At 43.7% G+C, this 17783-nt stretch overlaps 1 protein-coding gene across 3 annotated transcripts in view; it reads left to right on the top strand.

The window, feature by feature from the left end:
• Positions 1-17783, top strand: part of CXXC4 (CXXC finger protein 4) — a 122206-nt gene that overhangs the window by 84382 nt on the left and 20041 nt on the right. The window contains exon 4 of one of the 3 annotated variants that reach the window (XM_040418238.1): positions 811-902. The exons of the other annotated variants lie outside the window; for them this stretch is intronic. Within the exon in view, the coding sequence (XP_040274172.1) occupies positions 811-902 (92 nt within the window). The remainder of the gene's footprint in view (positions 1-810; positions 903-17783) is intronic. 3 annotated transcript variants of the gene reach the window in all.

Raw genomic sequence — 17783 nt, 5'->3', positions numbered from 1 at the left:
TGACTGTGTAAAGATCGTGACTACATTTAACAGGCATTACATCATTGACAGCAAGGAACTATCTGAGATATCACCTCAAATGGATGTTTCCTTAATTATTTTTTTCATAATTAGCATGAGCTGAGTGGAAAATAGCAGTGTCCATGCACATACAGTATATCTGAATATATAGTGTAGTTCACCACATGAATTCCACTCTACATAGCTACATGATGTGTTCTGGGAAAAGCTTCCCATTTTTACGTTTTCTGTGAATAGCTTAGAACTTAGAATACCTACATGATGGTATTTGATATGGATTATATATAGCACATTTTGTGGCACAATTTTTAGAACTGTACTAAATTTGTTTTATGGTGTAAGACGTCTAGATTCAACAAGATGGAAACAAACAGGGTCATTTACTATCAGAAATCCGCCTACATTAGGTTATTTGCACTGCAACCTGTAACTTTTCCCCGCTCACGCCAGATCTAAAAAACTCAATGTGGCGGGGAAGGGGACAGCAGGCCCATCTCATTCATCATTTTCTACAGCTATTTTAGGCTTAGAAAATGCTCTAAATGTAAGCCAGCAAGGAAGCTGGTTTACATTTAGACCGGTGCTGGATGCGTCGAAGTTATGAAGAGGCGCATCTACATAACTTTGGCGGGTCTACTGCCAGCGCAGGGGCTTATTAAGACCGGCGTTTTTGACCCCCAAAGGTTATGTTTGGGAAGATATGCAGATTAGTTGCCATCCTAGAGCAACAAAGTTGTCTCTACCTAGTAGGGGTAGCTACCTTGTAGTCATTATCCGTCTTTTTAACAGGCCTTGCAACGTGGACAGGAACCTTCTCCTGCAGGCAGCTGGATCAGGAGTTTCGCCCCACGGCAGTACGGAGCAGGTGCTTAATTGGCTAGGTGAGAGGTCTTTAAGGGATCATTAAACATGATTTATAACTGGAAAGCTCATTTTTTAAAAGAGGTTATCACAGTTCATTAAAAGTGGTAGCCTAAACCTAGAATAGGCCGTGTATTGGATCATGTAGGTCCGACTCTCGGCACCCCTGCTGATCATCTGTTTGAAGCAAGCAGGACTGTGGCAAGTGTTGTATCTCCTTTATTGTTTTATTGGTGGCTGTGTTTGCTTCCACAGTTTACTACATCGTTGTCTCTTGAAAATGTTGATACTAAAACTATGAATTTGTGCCACCTGGTAAACAATGAAAGGGCATCCTTTACTAGTTTTCTGGCTTGGGCTAAAGACAGAATGTCACTTCCACTGTGGACAGGGCCAGAACTGTACCTCTCCCTGGTGCATTTGCAAACTCCCGAATCCACCTCATCTGTGCATACACGAGGCAGAATAATAACTCTGACCCTGTCCACAGTGGAAGTAATGACCCAGAGATCACTCCTTTAATATAAACATACCTATATGACCCATGCCATTCTATCCTTTCCTTAGTGATTTGACTTTGGATATCCTATAAATGATGGCTACAGATCCATTACAAAGCACTATAGAATGCTATGGGACAATACAGTACAATTATTTAGTTGGAAAAAAAACCTGTTCCGGACTCTGTGACGTCCATATGTCATAATTGGGCATATGAATAGGGGTAACATTTGTGCGATATCCCCTTAAACCTATAGTCAACGGTGATGCTGAATTAGTATAGCCAGATTGAAAGAAATGTTTTTTAGCCACATGAAACCTTCATGAAAAATCTGATCAAGTCATGTGGGATGATTGGTGATGCCTGGTGTTTGTTCACATACCAGTTATTGCCACTTGGGACAGGGACAGAATCCTTGAACTGAGAGACCTTGGTTTATCACTTGGTAGATCACTATGTGCCTAGGCCAAGATGTCACCATCGTTCAACGTTGTGTCCCCCAGTGGTTGGGAGAGCAAATACAAACTGAAATGATAGCAAGAGGTGCACAAAGGTGAACCTCTGCATGGACATATCGTCTAATTAGAGGAATGGTGCACAGCGTACTGCAAATGAAATTGGACGTTACATCACAAACCTAGGGTGGCAAACAATGACTATGCAAACCATCAGAAGGTGTTTTCACCTTGCTATAAGTAAGACGTCCAGCTGTCAGAGGCTATCATGGTGCACAGCAAGATGGCAATGGAGGCTGTAATGGAAGTCTACCCTCTTCAGTGATGAGTCCTGCTTTTGTCTTGGACAGAATGATAGCTGGGAATTGGTCTGGAGACCACATGGGTAACGCCATGAAGAGGCCTTCAAAAGGGAACATTACACCGTGCATTCTTCCAGGATTATGGTATAAGGTGGCATAATGTACTGGTGTTATAATGGTTCGGTTGTGGAACCAGTGGAACAGCCATTTCTTGATAGTGTGCCAGGAGCCATTTTTGAACAGGACAATGCCAGGCCACATGTTGCCTGTGCTACTGTGAGCAGACTCCACGGCCTAAACGTACTACCATGGCTTGCAGCATCTGCAGACTTTTCTCCCATTGAGCGGATCTTGGACGTTATTGGGTGGTAATTGCAAAGGGAGCTGTGAGCAGTTGATCTATATGATTTTCATGCCCAAGTGCGTTCAGTGTGACAGAACATTCCTTAGAAAATTCATGTATTCCTGCACAAGGCGTTTATACTCAATACTTGATATTTTGTTTTGATTTTTTTTATCATTTGAATATCACTAACATGTCTATCAATCCTGTGATTTCCATAATTCCACGACTTTTCCTTTTTGATATTGCAGATTCAATGTTAAGTGTATAAAGGCTATTTTTTTACACAAAATTTGAGAAATAAAATATATAGAAAATAACATTTGCTAGATTTTATTAGCTTTTTCCGAGGGACTGGTTATATCCTCTATTGGTGCTCTTTTGTGGCACACATAGGAATTTTAATTTCTCTTCATATAATAAGAAGAAATTGAGATAATCCTAATAATTTGTATATACAGTATGAACATTGCAGAAAAAAAGTGTGACATGCTGCATTGCATTCTGGATAGGTATTCTTCCTGGAAGGAATTTGGGAAGACTGTGGTGTGTAAAAGAGGCACCACACATAGCACATGGACCCATAGGGATTCTTTGTTACATGTAATAGGTATATTTTAATACACAATCCACCATTCTTATTTATAGAAAAATGTAATTCTTTTCTGAAATATTCATATCTGAGCTGCTGAGCTTAGCTGCCATGTGCTTCACATTTACTTCTCTATCCCAAAGGTGTATGAATGAATGAGAGGTTCCAGCATTACTCACGACACAAAAACAGCACTAGCTGTGCCCTCATAATTTTGTAACCACCATATTAAGCCATAAATAACAATCATATTACTGTCACATGGGATCTTATTGGTCACCGTGGGCAAATTTTTCACCTAATGTTTTCGATTTTTAGACAACAGCAGACCTGTTTTTTATCCTGTCCTCAGCAGGATCTTGAATATCCAAATCATGACATCATAGATGTCCATAGCGTTTATAAGAGATGATGTCAGTATTATTTCTTGGCTTGTGAGATTTGTACAGCCAGACTCTAGAGTTTGTATATTTAATTCAATAGTTGCACTTTATGTCGCAGTAAGCTAATTGGTTTAATAGAGTACAGGTATAATGCAATAGTCGGCCTATAGGAACACATGAAATAAATAGGACAATCAGAAGTTACATAAATAGTAGTCTGTTAATATAAAGTTCTATCAGATCCCTTTAGTTAGAGCATTAGCATAATAACACACAGGGTTGAGGGTATTTCATAACTGTCAGTGGTTGGAATTTTTAGGTTGTTATTGGAATGGTTTCAGGGCTAAAAGGGAGCTGGTTTACTACAACCTATACAAAAAGCACCTAACTTGGTATATACCCCTGACGGATGAACGGATGCAATTCCAACAGTCCAAGAATCCTTAGGCTATGTTCACATATGCGGCATAAACCCTGATACTCTGTTCTGGCAGAGGAACAGAGTATTGGAGTTTCCCATATCCAACAGAGCAGGACACGGCCACGCACCTCTGAATCCCCATAGACTATAATGGCATATATGAGGGCTTTCGGCCAGACAAAAAGTCAGTGAGAATCCTTCAGTGTAAAGCCTTGCCGGAACAGAGTAATCTGAGTTTATGCCGCATATGTGAACCTATCCTTAATGGACATCAGATACCAACATGATAGGAGTCACAGCATCAACTTAGTGGTAGTCAAAATGAAGTAGTCTTTATTTCGCCAACATATACTGTGACATTTTGACCCACCCCCTATAGTCTGAACAGATATGGAGAATGAACAGGCAGACCTTCACCCAACAACATATGAGCTAAATATCTTGTATACCACGCTACATATATATTTCCATGCGTATTGGTCTTAAAGCGGACCTGTTATGTTCCTCAGAAAGTAAAACTGGAGCATACTTATGATTGTGGTCCACGGATTGCAGATCACTTTTGCTTTCTATTGGCCAACCTGTTCCCCGGCAATCGGTACCATTATTTATGGTGTGTGAAAGGCTAATTAATAAATACATTGACAACAGGGGGTCTCCAGCACCCATATACAAAGGGGTGTGAACCTCAGCCGCTGTGACACTGTCCAGAGTAGTTCTAGCAGCTGGATCTTGTGACACTTACATTATCTCACAGGATCACATTGTCAGTGTATTCATTAACCACCTCAGCCCCCAGTGCTTAAACACCCTGAAAGACCAGGCCACTTTTTACACTTCTGACCTACACTACTTTCACCGTTTATTGCTCGGTCATGCAACTTACCACCCAAATGAATTTTACCTCCTTTAATAGAGCTTTCATTTTTACTTTTTTTGTTATTAATCGAAATTTAACGCCAACTTTGTATAAAAAAATAAAAAAATGGGAAAAGTTGTCTTTTGCCAAGATATTTCTCTCACCCAGCATGGGTATATGTAAAAAGACACCCCAAAACACATTCCCCACCTTCTCCTGAGTACGGAGATACCAGATGTGTGACACTTTTTTGCAGCCTAGGTGGGCAAAGGGGCCCATATTCCAAAGAGCACCTTTCGGATTTCACTCGTCATTTTTTACAGAATTTGATTTCAAACTCCTTACCACACATTTGGGCCCCTAGAATGCCAGGGCAGTATAACTACCCCACAAGTGACCCCATTTTGGAAAGAAGAGACCCCAAGGTATTCGCTGATGGGCATAGTGAGTTCATGGAAGTTTTTTTTTTTTGTCACAAGTTAGTGGAATATGAGACTTTGTATGAAAAAAAAAAAAAAAAAAAAATCATCATTTTCCACTAACTTGTGACAAAAAATAAAAAATTCTAGGAACTCGCCATGCCCCTCACGGAATACCTTGGGGTGTCTTCTTTCCAAAATGGGGTCACTTGTGGGGTAGTTATACTGCCCTGGCATTTTCCAGGGGCCCTAATGTGTGGTAAGTAGGTAAATGACCTGTGAAATCCTAAAGGTGCTCTTTGGAATATGGGCCCCTTTGCCCACCTAGGCTGCAAAAAAGTGTCACACATCTGGTATCTCCGTACTCAGGAGAAGTTGGGGAATGTGTTTTGTGGTGTCATTTTACATATACCCATGCTGGGTGAGATAAATATCTTGGCAAAAGACAACTTTTCCCATTTTTTTATACAAAGTTGGCATTTGACCAAGATATTTCTCTCACCCAGCATGGGTATATGTAAAATGACACCCCAAAACACATTCCCCAACTTCTCATGAGTACGGCGATACCAGATGTGTGACACTTTTTTGCAGCCTAGATGCGCAAAGGTGCCCAAATTCCTTTTAGGAGGGCATTTTTAGACATTTGGATACCAGACTTCTTCTCACGCTTTGGGGCCCCTAGAATGCCAGGGCAGTATAAATACCCCACATGTGACCCCATTTTGGAAATAAGACACCCCAAGGTATTCAATGAGGGGCATGGCGAGTTCATAGAAATTTTTTTTTTTTGGCACAAGTTAGCGGAAATTGATATTTTTAATTTTTTTCTCACAAAGTCTCCCGTTCCGCTAACTTGGGACAAAAATTTCAATCTTTCATGGACTCAATATGCCCCTCACGGAATACCTGGGGGTGTCTTCTTTCCGAAATGGGGTCACATGTGGGGTATTTATACTGCCCTGGCATTCTAGGGGCCCTAAAGCGTGAGAAGAAGTCTGGAATATAAATGTCTAAAAAGATTTACGCATTTGGATTCCGTGAGGGGTATGGTGAGTTCATGTGAGATTTTATTTTTTGACACAAGTTAGTGGAATATGAGACTTTGTAAGAAAAAAAAAAAAAAATTCCGCTAACTTGGGCCAAAAAAATGTCTGAATGGAGCCTTACAGAGGGGTGATCAATGACAGGGGGGTGATCAATGACAGGGGTGGTGATCAATGACAGGGGGGGTGATCAATGACAGGGGGGTGATCAGGGAGTCTATATGGGGTGATCACCACAGTCATTGATCATGCCCCTGTAAGGCTTCATTCAGACGTCCGGATGCGTTTTGCGGATCGGATCCATCTATCAGTGCATCCGTAAAAATCATGCGGACATCTGAATGGAGCTTTACAGGGGGGTGATCAGGGAGTCTATATGGGGTGATCACCACAGTCATTGATCATGCCCCTGTAAGGCTTCATTCAGACGTCCGGATGCGTTTTGCGGATCCGATCCATCTATCAGTGCATCCGTAAAAATCATGCGGACATCTGAATGGAGCTTTACAGGGGGGTAATCAATGACAGGGGGGTGATCACCACAGTCATTGATCATGCCCCTGTAAGGCTTCATTCAGACGTCCGGATGCGTTTTGCGGATCCGATCCATCTATCAGTGCATCCGTAAAAATCATGCGGACATCTGAATGGAGCTTTACAGGGGGGTGATCAGGGAGTCTATATGGGGTGATCACCACAGTCATTGATCATGCCCCTGTAAGGCTTCATTCAGACGTCCGGATGCGTTTTGCGGATCGGATCCATCTATCAGTGCATCCGTAAAAATCATGCGGACATCTGAATGGAGCTTTACAGGGGGGTGATCAGGGAGTCTATATGGGGTGATCACCACAGTCATTGATCATGCCCCTGTAAGGCTTCATTCAGACGTCCGGATGCGTTTTGCGGATCCGATCCATCTATCAGTGCATCCGTAAAAATCATGCGGACATCTGAATGGAGCTTTATAGGGGGGTAATCAATGACAGGGGGGTAATCAATGACAGGGGGGTGATCAGGGAGTCTATATGGGGTGATCAACACAGTCATTGATCACGCCCCTGTAAGGCTTCATTCAGACGTCCGGATGCGTTTTGCGGATCCGATCCATCTATCAGTGGATCCGTAAAAATCATGCGGACGTCTGAATGGAGCTTTACAGGGGGTTGATTAATGACAGGGGGGTAATCAATGACAGGGGGGTGATCAGGGAGTCTATATGGGGTGATCAGGGGTGATCAGGGGCTAATAAGGGGTTAATAAGTGACGGGGGGGGGGGGTGTAGTGTAGTGTAGTGGTGCTTGGTGCTACTTTACTGAGCTACCTGTGTCCTCTGGTGGTCGATCCAAACAAAGGGGACCACCAGAGGACAAGGTAGCAGGTATATTAGACGCTGTTATCAAAACAGCGTCTAATATACCTGTTAGGGGTTAAAAAAAACACATCTCCAGCCTGCCAGCGAACGATCGCCGCTGGCAGGCTGGAGATCAACTCTCTTACCTTCCGTTCCTGTGAGCGCGCGCGCCTGTGTGCGCGCGTTCACAGGAAATCTCGGCCATCGCAAGATGACGCATATATGCGTGACTCTGCGCAGGGCTGCCACCTCCGGAACGCGATCCTGCGTTAGGCGGTCCGGAGGTGGTTAATTAGCATATTGGACCCTGAACATAAGATCTTATTCACACAACGGCCTTTTTTTAACTGCCATCACATAGCCATTTTCAGAATGATGACAGTCTATGGGTGCATTCACCGTAAATATTATCAAAAAAATTAGGACCTGGCTTATTTTGTCTGTTTTCACGGCCCAACAGCACACATAATTCAAGGGGGGGGGGGGGGGGGGGATGGGGGCATTTTTTAATGCCCATTTTTCAAAAAGAAGTCCATAAAAAAAAAAAATTTTGAAAATTGGACTGTTTTTTGTCACTATCATGTGAATGAGGCCTAACAGCGCTGATTGCTGGGGGCCAATAGAGAGCCGATAACAAAAAAGATTTTCAATCACAGGACCACAATCGGTTAAAGGTACATGATGTCAGTTTTGAACATATATGTCAGTTTTACTTTTGTGGTTTGTTTCAGGTCCTCTTTAAAACCCATTGATTCCCAAGCAGTACTTCCTGAAACCAGATCAGGGGTTTCTCTGAAGAAAGCAGAAGTAAGACCTTAAGGCCCCTTTCACACGGACGAGATTTCCGCGCGGGTGCAATGTGTGAGGTGAATCCGGACCCATTCATTTCAATGGGGCAGTACACATGAGCGGTGATTTTCACGCATTACTTGTGCGTTGCGTGAAAATCGCAGCATGCTCTATTTTGTGCGTTTTTCACGCAACGCAGGCCCCATAGAAGTGAATGGGGCTGCGTGAAAATCACAAACATCCGCAAGCAAGTGCGGATGCGGTGCGATTTTCACGCTTGGTTGCTAGGAGACGATCGGGATGGGGACCCGATCATTATTATTTTCTATTATAACATGGTTATAAGGGAAAATAATAGCATTCTGAATACAGAATGCTTAGTAAAATAGGGCTGGAGTGGTTAAAAAAAACTTTTTTAACTCACCTTAATCCACTTGTTCGCACAGCCCGGCTTCTCTTCTTTCTTCTTTTTTGCTGTGCAGGAGGAAAAGGACCCGTGGTGACGTCACTGCGCTCATCACATGGTCAGTCACATGACTTATTACCATGATGATGGATCATGTGATGGACCATCTGATGAGCGCAGTGATGTCATCAAAGGTCCTTTACCCAGGTCCTGAAGAAATAGGAAAGAAGAGAAGCCGGCCTGCGCCAACAAGTGGATTAAGGTGAGTAAAATTATTATTTTTTATTTTTTTATATTTTTTTTTTAACCCCTCCAGCCCTATTGTACTAAGCATTCTGTATTAAGAATGCTATTATTTTCCCTTATAACCAGGGAAAATAATACAGTCTATACAACACCCAACCCAAAGCTGAACTTCTGTGAAGAAGTTCGGGTTTGGGTACAAAATATGCAGATTTTTCTCACGCCCGTGCAAAACGCATTCAAATGTTTTGCACTCGCGCAGAAAAATCGCGCATTTTCCCGCAACGCACCCGCATCTTATCCGGTCCAAATCCATGACGCCCGTGTGAAAGAGGCCTAAAGCTCAAAGATGCTTGACATGGGTACAAGCAAAGCTGTCAAAAAATATAAAATGCTTTACCCACCCCAGCACTTAGAGGTACCAAAGTAGGGATTCCTCAGGAACGAAAACATTTCCCTGTAATATGGGAAATCACCGGTTTAGCTCATTAAAACCCAGATTAAGTAGAGTCTGTTGTTTACTCCAATATTGTTTTTTGATTATTCATGTCAGCCAAATGTTACAATTTTTCTGTGCTAAAAGGGATATGCTCCTGTAGCTTTATTTATATATATAATATATATATGTATATATATATATATATATATATATATACCCCGTATCTGCACTTTCTCCCTTCATCCTCCCTGTCATATGTCTGGCTGTAAGGCTACGTCTACACGAAGACATTTGTCGCGCGACAGATAGGGCACAACTACACTGCAACATTTGTAGCGCAACATTTTGTTGCACCAATGTCGCGCAACAATTTTTATAATGGCAGTCTATGGTGTCGCACTGCAACATGCAACATGCTGCGACTGCGACGCAACAGTCGCAGAAAAATCTATCTCGAATGGATTTTCTGCGACTGTTGCGTCGCAGTCGCAGCATGTTGCATGTTGCAGTGCGACACCATAGACTGCCATTATAAAAATTGTCGTGCGACATTAATGCAACATAATGTCGTCGTGTAGACGTAGCTTTAGACAGCTGGCTGGAGCAGGAACTTCCCTGCTGTGCCCTGTCTCCTGCAGAACAATAACTGCTGTTAAAGTGTAATCTTTAGTTTCTTCACATAGCACTGTTTTCCTTGAATTTTTCCCTTAGTTACGGCTGTTTTAACCTCTACAATATGAGGATCTTCTCAAGATGGCTCCTCCACAAGTTTTCTGAGGCCAAAACTGCCTTCCCTCACTTCACATACACACTTGCTGTAGCGAGCAGCTTCCTGACAGCCAGTCAGATTGAATTACTGAGAGACACACTTCCTCACTCTGAAGCCTAATGCAGGCATGCAGAGTGAAGGACCGCCCCTCCGTCTTCTGTGTACAATTAGCCGGAGACAGACATGCCATAGCAACGTTCTTTTAAGGGAGCAGTGGAAAGAGACAGGGGACATTTATGGCATACTGGTTTGATATAAATATCTGATTGATGTGGGCACAAGCTTAGGCCTCTTGCACACGACTGTATGGATTTTTCAGTATTTTTCAGATCCGCAAAAAATACGGATGACATCTGTATTCATTCAGTTTTTTGCGAAAAGGAAAGCTGGCCCCTGATAGAACAGTACTATCCTTGTAATAGGACATGTTCTATCTTTGAACGAAAAAACGGAAATACGTTTTTTTGCGGATCCATTGAAATGAATGGTTCCGTATACAGTCCGTATACGGAACGCAAAAAACGAAAAAAAAAACGTTAGTGTGCAAGAGGCCTTACCCAGATTTTCCAAGCAAATCCACCTCTGTGCAGCAGTATGGAGACCTGTTTTAAATGTTCAGAGAAAGCTGCTTTTCAGATATAGCTAAGGCTAGTTTCACACTTGCGGCAGGACGGATCCGACATGCTGTTCACCATGTCGGATCCGTCCTGCGGCTATTTCGCCGTGCCCCCGGGCCGCCGCTCCGTCGCCATTGACTATAATGGGGACGGGGGCGGAGCTCCGGCGCAGCACGGCGAAAGCCGCTGGACTAAAAAACCTGACATGCAGTAATTTTAGTCCGGCGGCCTTTCGCCGTGCTGCGCCGGAGCTCCGCCCCCGTGAAAGTACCCTAAGAAAGTACCCTAAGAAACAGATAAATTATCTTTTAGGAACTCTACGAAACTGGACAATTGAAGCAAATTATCCCCAGGGTGCGGGCATATGGCTGACATATTGATTGTGAAAGTTTTGTGACCATTAATAATCGATTTGAAAACCACATCAACCACATGTCAGCGTGGTTTTCATCCACCGCTATGCTTATTTGTCTCCTAAAGCAAGCTTTTTTTCTGGTTTAGGCCTCATGCACACGACCGTTCCGTTTTTTGCGGTCCACAAACTGCGGATCCGCAAAAAACTAAAGCCGCCCGTGTGCCTTCCGCAATTTGCAGAACGGAACGGGCAGCCTATTGTAGAAATGCCTATTCTTGTATGCAAAACGGATAAGAATAGGACATGTTCTATTTTTTTGGCGGGGCCACGGAACGGAGCAACGGGTGCGGACAGCACATGGAGTGTTGTCCGCATCTTTCGCGGCCCCATTGAAGTGAATGGGTCCGCATCTGACCCGCCAAAATGCGGACCCGCTCGGATGCGGACCCAATCAACGGCCGTGTGCATGAGGCCTTATGCTGATCAGATTTTCACTGCAGGTCTGGATTGAGAAATTCTATTGGTCATCTGACATCACTGGGGGAAGCTGTTTCCAACTGTACACTTCAGTGGTCGACCATATATTACATGGACAGGCTGTGTTCCCCAGAGTGAGTTGCTCTTTGTTAATGGGGGACTAATTTCAATATAACCTAACAGGACATATGGACAGGGGTTATTTTAGTGAGACAACCCCCGTCCCCTTTAATATTCTTTGGTCAGGAAATTGTGCAATGTTCTTATGGCTGCCTTAAAGAGGTTGTTTAGGATAAGGAAAACCTGTCTGCTTTCTTCTAAAAACAGTACCATTCCTGTCCATGGTTTGTACACTGCTCAAAAAAATAAAGGGAACACAAAAATAACACATCCTAGATCTGAATTAATTAAATATTCTTCTGAAATACTTTGTTCTTTACATAGTTGAATGTGCTGACAACAAAATCACACAAAAATTTAAAAATGGAAATCAAATTTTTCAACCCATGGAGGTCTGGATTTGGAGTCACACTCAAAATTAAAGTGGAAAAACACACTACAGGCTGATCTAACTTTGATGTAATGTCCTTAAAACAAGTCAAAATGAGGCTCAGTAGTGTGTGTGTGGCCTCCACGTGCCTGTATGACCTCCCTACAACGCCTGTGCATGCTCCTGATGAGGTGGCGGACGGTCTCCTGAGGGATCTCCTCCCAGACCTGGACTAAAGCATCTGCCAACTCCTGGACAGTCTGTGGTGCAACGTGACGTCTGTGGATAGAGCGAGACATGATGTCCCAGATGTGCTCAATTGGATTCAGGTCTGGGGAACGAGCGGGCCAGTCCATAGCATTAATGCCTTCGTCTTGCAGGAACTGCTGACACACTCCAGCCACATGAGGTCTAGCATTGTCTTGCATTAGGAGGAACCCAGGGCCAACCGCACCAGCATATGGTCTCACAAGGGGTCTGGGGATCTCATCTCGGTACCTAATGGCAGTCAGGCTACCTCTGGCGAGCACATGGAGGGCTGTGCGGCCCTCCAAAGAAATGCCACCCCACACCATTACTGACCCAATGCCAAACCGGTCATGCTGGAGGATGTTGCAGGCAGCAGAACGTTCTCCACGGCGTCTCCAGACTCTGTCACGTCTGTCACATGTGCTCAGTGTGAACCTGCTTTCATCTGTGAAGAGCACAGGGCGCCAGTGGCAAATTTGCCAATCTTGGTGTTCTCTGGCAAATGCCAAACGTCCTGCACGGTGTTGGGCTGTAAGCACAACCCCCACCTGTGGACGTTGGGCCCTCATATCACCCTCATGGAGTCTGTTTCTGACCGTTTGAGCAGACACATGCACATTTGTGGCCTGCTGGAGGTCATTTTGCAGGGCTCTGGCAGTGCTCCTCCTGTTCCTCCTTGCACAAAGGCGGAGGTAGCGGTCCTGCTGCTGGGTTGTTGCCCTCCTACGGCCTCCTCCACGTCTCCTGATGTACTGGCCTGTCTCCTGGTAGCGCCTCCATGCTCTGGACACTACGCTGACAGACACAGCAAACCTTCTTGCCACAGCTCGCATTGATGTGCCATCCTGGATAAGCTGCACTACCTGAGCCACTTGTGTGGGTTGTAGACTCCGTCTCATGCTACCACTAGAGTGAAAGCACCGCCAGCATTCAAAAGTGACCAAAACATCAGCCAGGAAGCATAGGAACTGAGAAGTGGTCTGTGGTCACCACCTGCAGAACCACTCCTTTATTGGGGGAGTCTTGCTAATTGCCTATAATTTGCACCTGTCGTCTATCCCATTTGCACAATAGCATGTGAAATTGATTGTCACTCAGTGTTGCTTCCTAAGTGGACAGTTTGATTTCACAGAAGTGTGATTGACTTGGAGTTACATTGTGATGTTTAAGTGTTCCCTTTATTTTTTTGAGCAGTGTATTTGGTATTGCAGCTAGGCTCCTTTGGAGTCAATGGGGCAGAGTTGCAATACCTCACACAACCTGTGAACAGGGGTGGTGCTGTTTTTAAAAGACGGCAGCCATGCTTATCTAATCTTGGACAACGCCTTTAAAGGGGTTCTGTGAGATCAAAGACATATGGTTTCTTTGTTCCAGAAATCTAGCCACACTCGTCTGTGGGGTTGAGCCTGCTGAGCACTCTTGTCTGTGACTTTCCTTCTTTCTGAAATAAAGCAGTCATGTTTCTTTAAATTCAGGAGAAATAGGCCCCACCCCAGGAATGCCTCCAAACCCTGTGGGGCCTCCTATTTATGGGTGGGGTATACATAAGCCTTGCTCATTTTCTGCCTGGGACAGCCAGTCTCTCAAAATTAGGGAAAGTCACTGCAAATTCAAGACTGTTTGCATCTATGTAACCCCTTCAAAAATACTTAAAAATAATTATGAACTGATAGATAAACTGTTTTTGTTATCCATAGCAGTCAATGACAAAACAGCTGTCATTTTTCATAGTAATCTGAAAACTGCACTGTGATTGGTTGGTATGGATTTTTTAGACAGTATTCATAAATATACTGTTTTGTCCTTAAAATATAGGGGATAGTAAGCAAAAAGGGGCACATTTATTTAGACCGGTGTGTTTGACGCTGGTCTTAATAAAGCCCCATAGCTGGCGCTGGCCTCTCCATAACTTCAGCACATCCAGCACCAGTTCCAAATGTAAGACGGCTTCCCAGCTGTCTTACATATAGGCTATTTTCTACACCTAAAACTGGCGTAGAAAATGGTAAATGAGACTTGCCTGCCTGCCCGGCCTCCTCCCCGCCCATAACGGCCCAACTAACCACCAACTGCGCCGTACGTTTAGGTCGCGTCTTTAAAGATGGAACCCAGGTGCTAATGTCCGCCATTGGCGATAACGGCATTTAACCCCTCAGATGCATTGGTGAAGGCTGTGAGCACCGGGGCCCGAATGGCTCCCCCGCATGGTGATTGGGAGATCCACTCATTCATTGTGGTAGCCTCGGTCTGTCTTAGGCTAGGTTCACACCTGAGCATTTTACATCGCGTTCCTACGCGCTGTAAAACGCTCAACAGGCAAAAACCAATGTTTCCCTATGGGCATGGTTCTCACCTGAGCGTTTTACAGCGCGTACGAACACGCTGTAAAACGCCCCTACGCCCCAAGAAGTACAGGAGTTTCTTTGGGGCGTATTGTCGCGCATAACACCTCTGTTTTTCATCGTACGCCTCTGTGGTCAATAGCAAGAACGCGCAAACGACGCGCGTTTCCAAAATACCAAAACGCCCCAAAATACGCCTCAAAAACGCCCGATAAAAACGCCTGTAAATAGCGCTGTGAATAGGTGTGAACCCAGCCTGAAGGATTTGAGGATACCACAGCGATAGTCTGTGGCAGGGCTCCATATGAATGAGTGTACTGAATGTCTCATAGACTGCAATGGTAATTCATTGCAGTCTATAGGAGAAGCAATCTAAAATAGCATGTTCAAGTCCCCTAAGGGAACTTAAATATAAATTTTTTAAAAAGTACAAAAGTAAAAAAAAAAAATTACCCCCTTTCCCCATAAAAAATTTAAAAAAAATAAGCAATAAAAAACAAAGATCATTTGCACCCCGGCATCCCAAAATGCCTGTAGTATTAAAATATAAACCTATTTATCCTATACAGTGAATGCAGTCACTTCATCTCCCCAAATTTTTTTTATAAAAAGTGACCAAAAAGGCACACTCCAAAATGGTATCACAAAAATTGAGCTCTATAGACGTAAAGAAAAAAAAAAGTTATGGGGGTCAGAATATGGCAATGCAAAGCAAAAATCTGCCTTAAAACCCGAAAAAATATATGGTATCGCTGTAACTGACCTGGAGAATGAAAGGAACAGGTCAGTTTTACTGCCTAGGGAAGACTGTAAAAATGAAATCCACAAAACTATGGCAGAATTGCAAATTCCATTTTGGATTTTTTTTTATAGCTTCCCACTACATCGTATGCAATATTAAATGGTGTCATCAGAAAGTGCAACTTAACTCATACGGCTGTATGAATGGAAAAATAAAAAAAGTTATGTCTCCGGGAAGGCGGGGAGTAAAAAATTAAAAAAATTAAAAAACATACTATCCCACAGGATCATGAAAGGGTTAACGTATCTCTAAACTATATGTGTTTCCAAGAAATGTGCAGTCCCTTTTTCTTTATCTGTATATCTGATCCTGGGGACTAGAGCAGGTACATAAATGCAATCAAGCAGCGGCTCCTGGGAGACAAGAGCGTGTGACATAAATATTGCTGATGGGGGCAGAGCATGTCACATAAATCGAACCATACAGCCGTTAAGGTGGCATAGTGGAGCCCTAGCTGTCTATAAGGGTGCAGCATGCTCCACCGTGGTAAATCCAGCCAGCCAGGGACCTGACATAACAGCACAGCCCACACTCAGCTGGAAGCCTCTTAAATCAAATTCTGCCAGTGCAGGCGTCACCTCTGACCCTTTTAATGCCAGTAGCTGAATTGAAAATCAACCCTACCCCCCAGTCCGCTTCCTACCTTGCAGTCTGCGAGCAGAAGCAAATAATGGCATGCTTGTAATGAGCTGCCTAGGAAGGGGTGACAATCTGCAAGGAGGGGGGTTGCATAGGTTAGAATGAATTTGGGAGGCCATATTGAGGATATATTTTTTATTTTTATTTTTTTATTAATAGTATTTATATGACATTAGTGATTATTTTATGCATTAGCTTTTAAAAATAGAATGATATTCTTAATGGAGGTTTTTAGAAAACAGAAGGAAATGATGTTACATAGTAGCATAATACACGAAGAGGAGAGGAGATATATATATATACTTTAAAATGCAGGATTTAAGGTCCTTGAAAAACACTGCCCTCTCATCAAATTCATGATCAATATCGCCGGAGTAATATGCAATCCGTTGGTGGCGTGCAAGGTTTTTAATTTTGGAGAAAAGCTGGTTATGTCTGTCAAGCCTGTGAAGGTCAATTCCGCTCAGGTTTTTCAGCGCATAATATATTCATTGACCCTGCTTCACTGCATTGCCTCTTAGTGGGAGTCATGGCTGCAGGTTTCATGTGTTATCTCTCAAGGGAGCAGAGCTGCTGTAGCCTGTATTTGCACCTGCGTGAGCAGCGGAGGCAGCCTCAGACAATGGCGATCTGCCAGGATCCCCTAACGCCCCCCTCCCCCGCTTTCATTTCCCAGGGAATCTGTCTTCCCTGTCACTCAGGATAATGATTCCCTGCAAGCATAACTGAGATCCAGAAATTCGCCGTAATCTCATCAATAGCTTGATTCCCCAGCTGGGTCTCTTGAATTTATACCGCTTGAAAGGAAATGGCCAACGCGTAGCAGCTAATGTGCTAGTGCTCAGGCTGGCAGCAAGATTTCCTATACGGATAACCTCTTCCATTTTAGCAAGAAAATACGAGAAATATTGGTCAGCGCATTGTTACCCTCGTCCTCCACGTTCCTCGTTCCAAGGTTCTTATTTTATTGAAAAGAAGCAAAATCAATAAAATGCAATTTTCAGCTATCTGTTTCATCACATTAAGGAAGAAGAGAAATAATGTCATATTAGCCCAGTCTTTACCCCAGAGGGACAAAGACCCTCACGGTAATTTGGAAAAGTCTTACTTAGCCGCGTTCTAAATGTACTGCTTTTGTATCCTAAAAGCTGCCTTTATTTCTATGTGATAGGAACCTTTGTGTTTTATTCGAAAGGCTACACAGTATACTTCCAGCTTTAAAGGGGTGGTCTCACCTCGAAGATTGTTGACATATCACTCGGATATGCCACCAATGTCATATAGGTGCGGGTCCCAGCATCTGCAACTATCTCTAGAACAGAGCGCCCAAAGCTTGAGAGAGCGCGCCTAGCATGGTCAGCCACCGTCTATTTGCTTTGCTATTTCCCATAGAAACTAATGGAGAGCACACCGCGAAAGCGCCGCCACTGCTGCATGCACTTCTATGGAACCGCCGGAAAAAGCTGAGACAGCGCTCTGCTATTTTCGACTCTCCCATAAAAATGCATGGAGGGCGGCCGCGCATGTTCAGTGTGGTGTTTTAGAGATGAGGTGGGACCATCACCTGACATTGGTGACATATTCTAGCCATATGCCACCATTCTTCGA

This window comes from Bufo bufo, chromosome 2 (genome assembly GCF_905171765.1).
Source record: "Bufo bufo chromosome 2, aBufBuf1.1, whole genome shotgun sequence".
Taxonomy (NCBI): Eukaryota; Metazoa; Chordata; class Amphibia; order Anura; family Bufonidae; genus Bufo; species Bufo bufo.
Note: the sequence above shows the minus strand (reverse complement) of the source record. Positions and strands in the feature narration are given on the sequence as shown.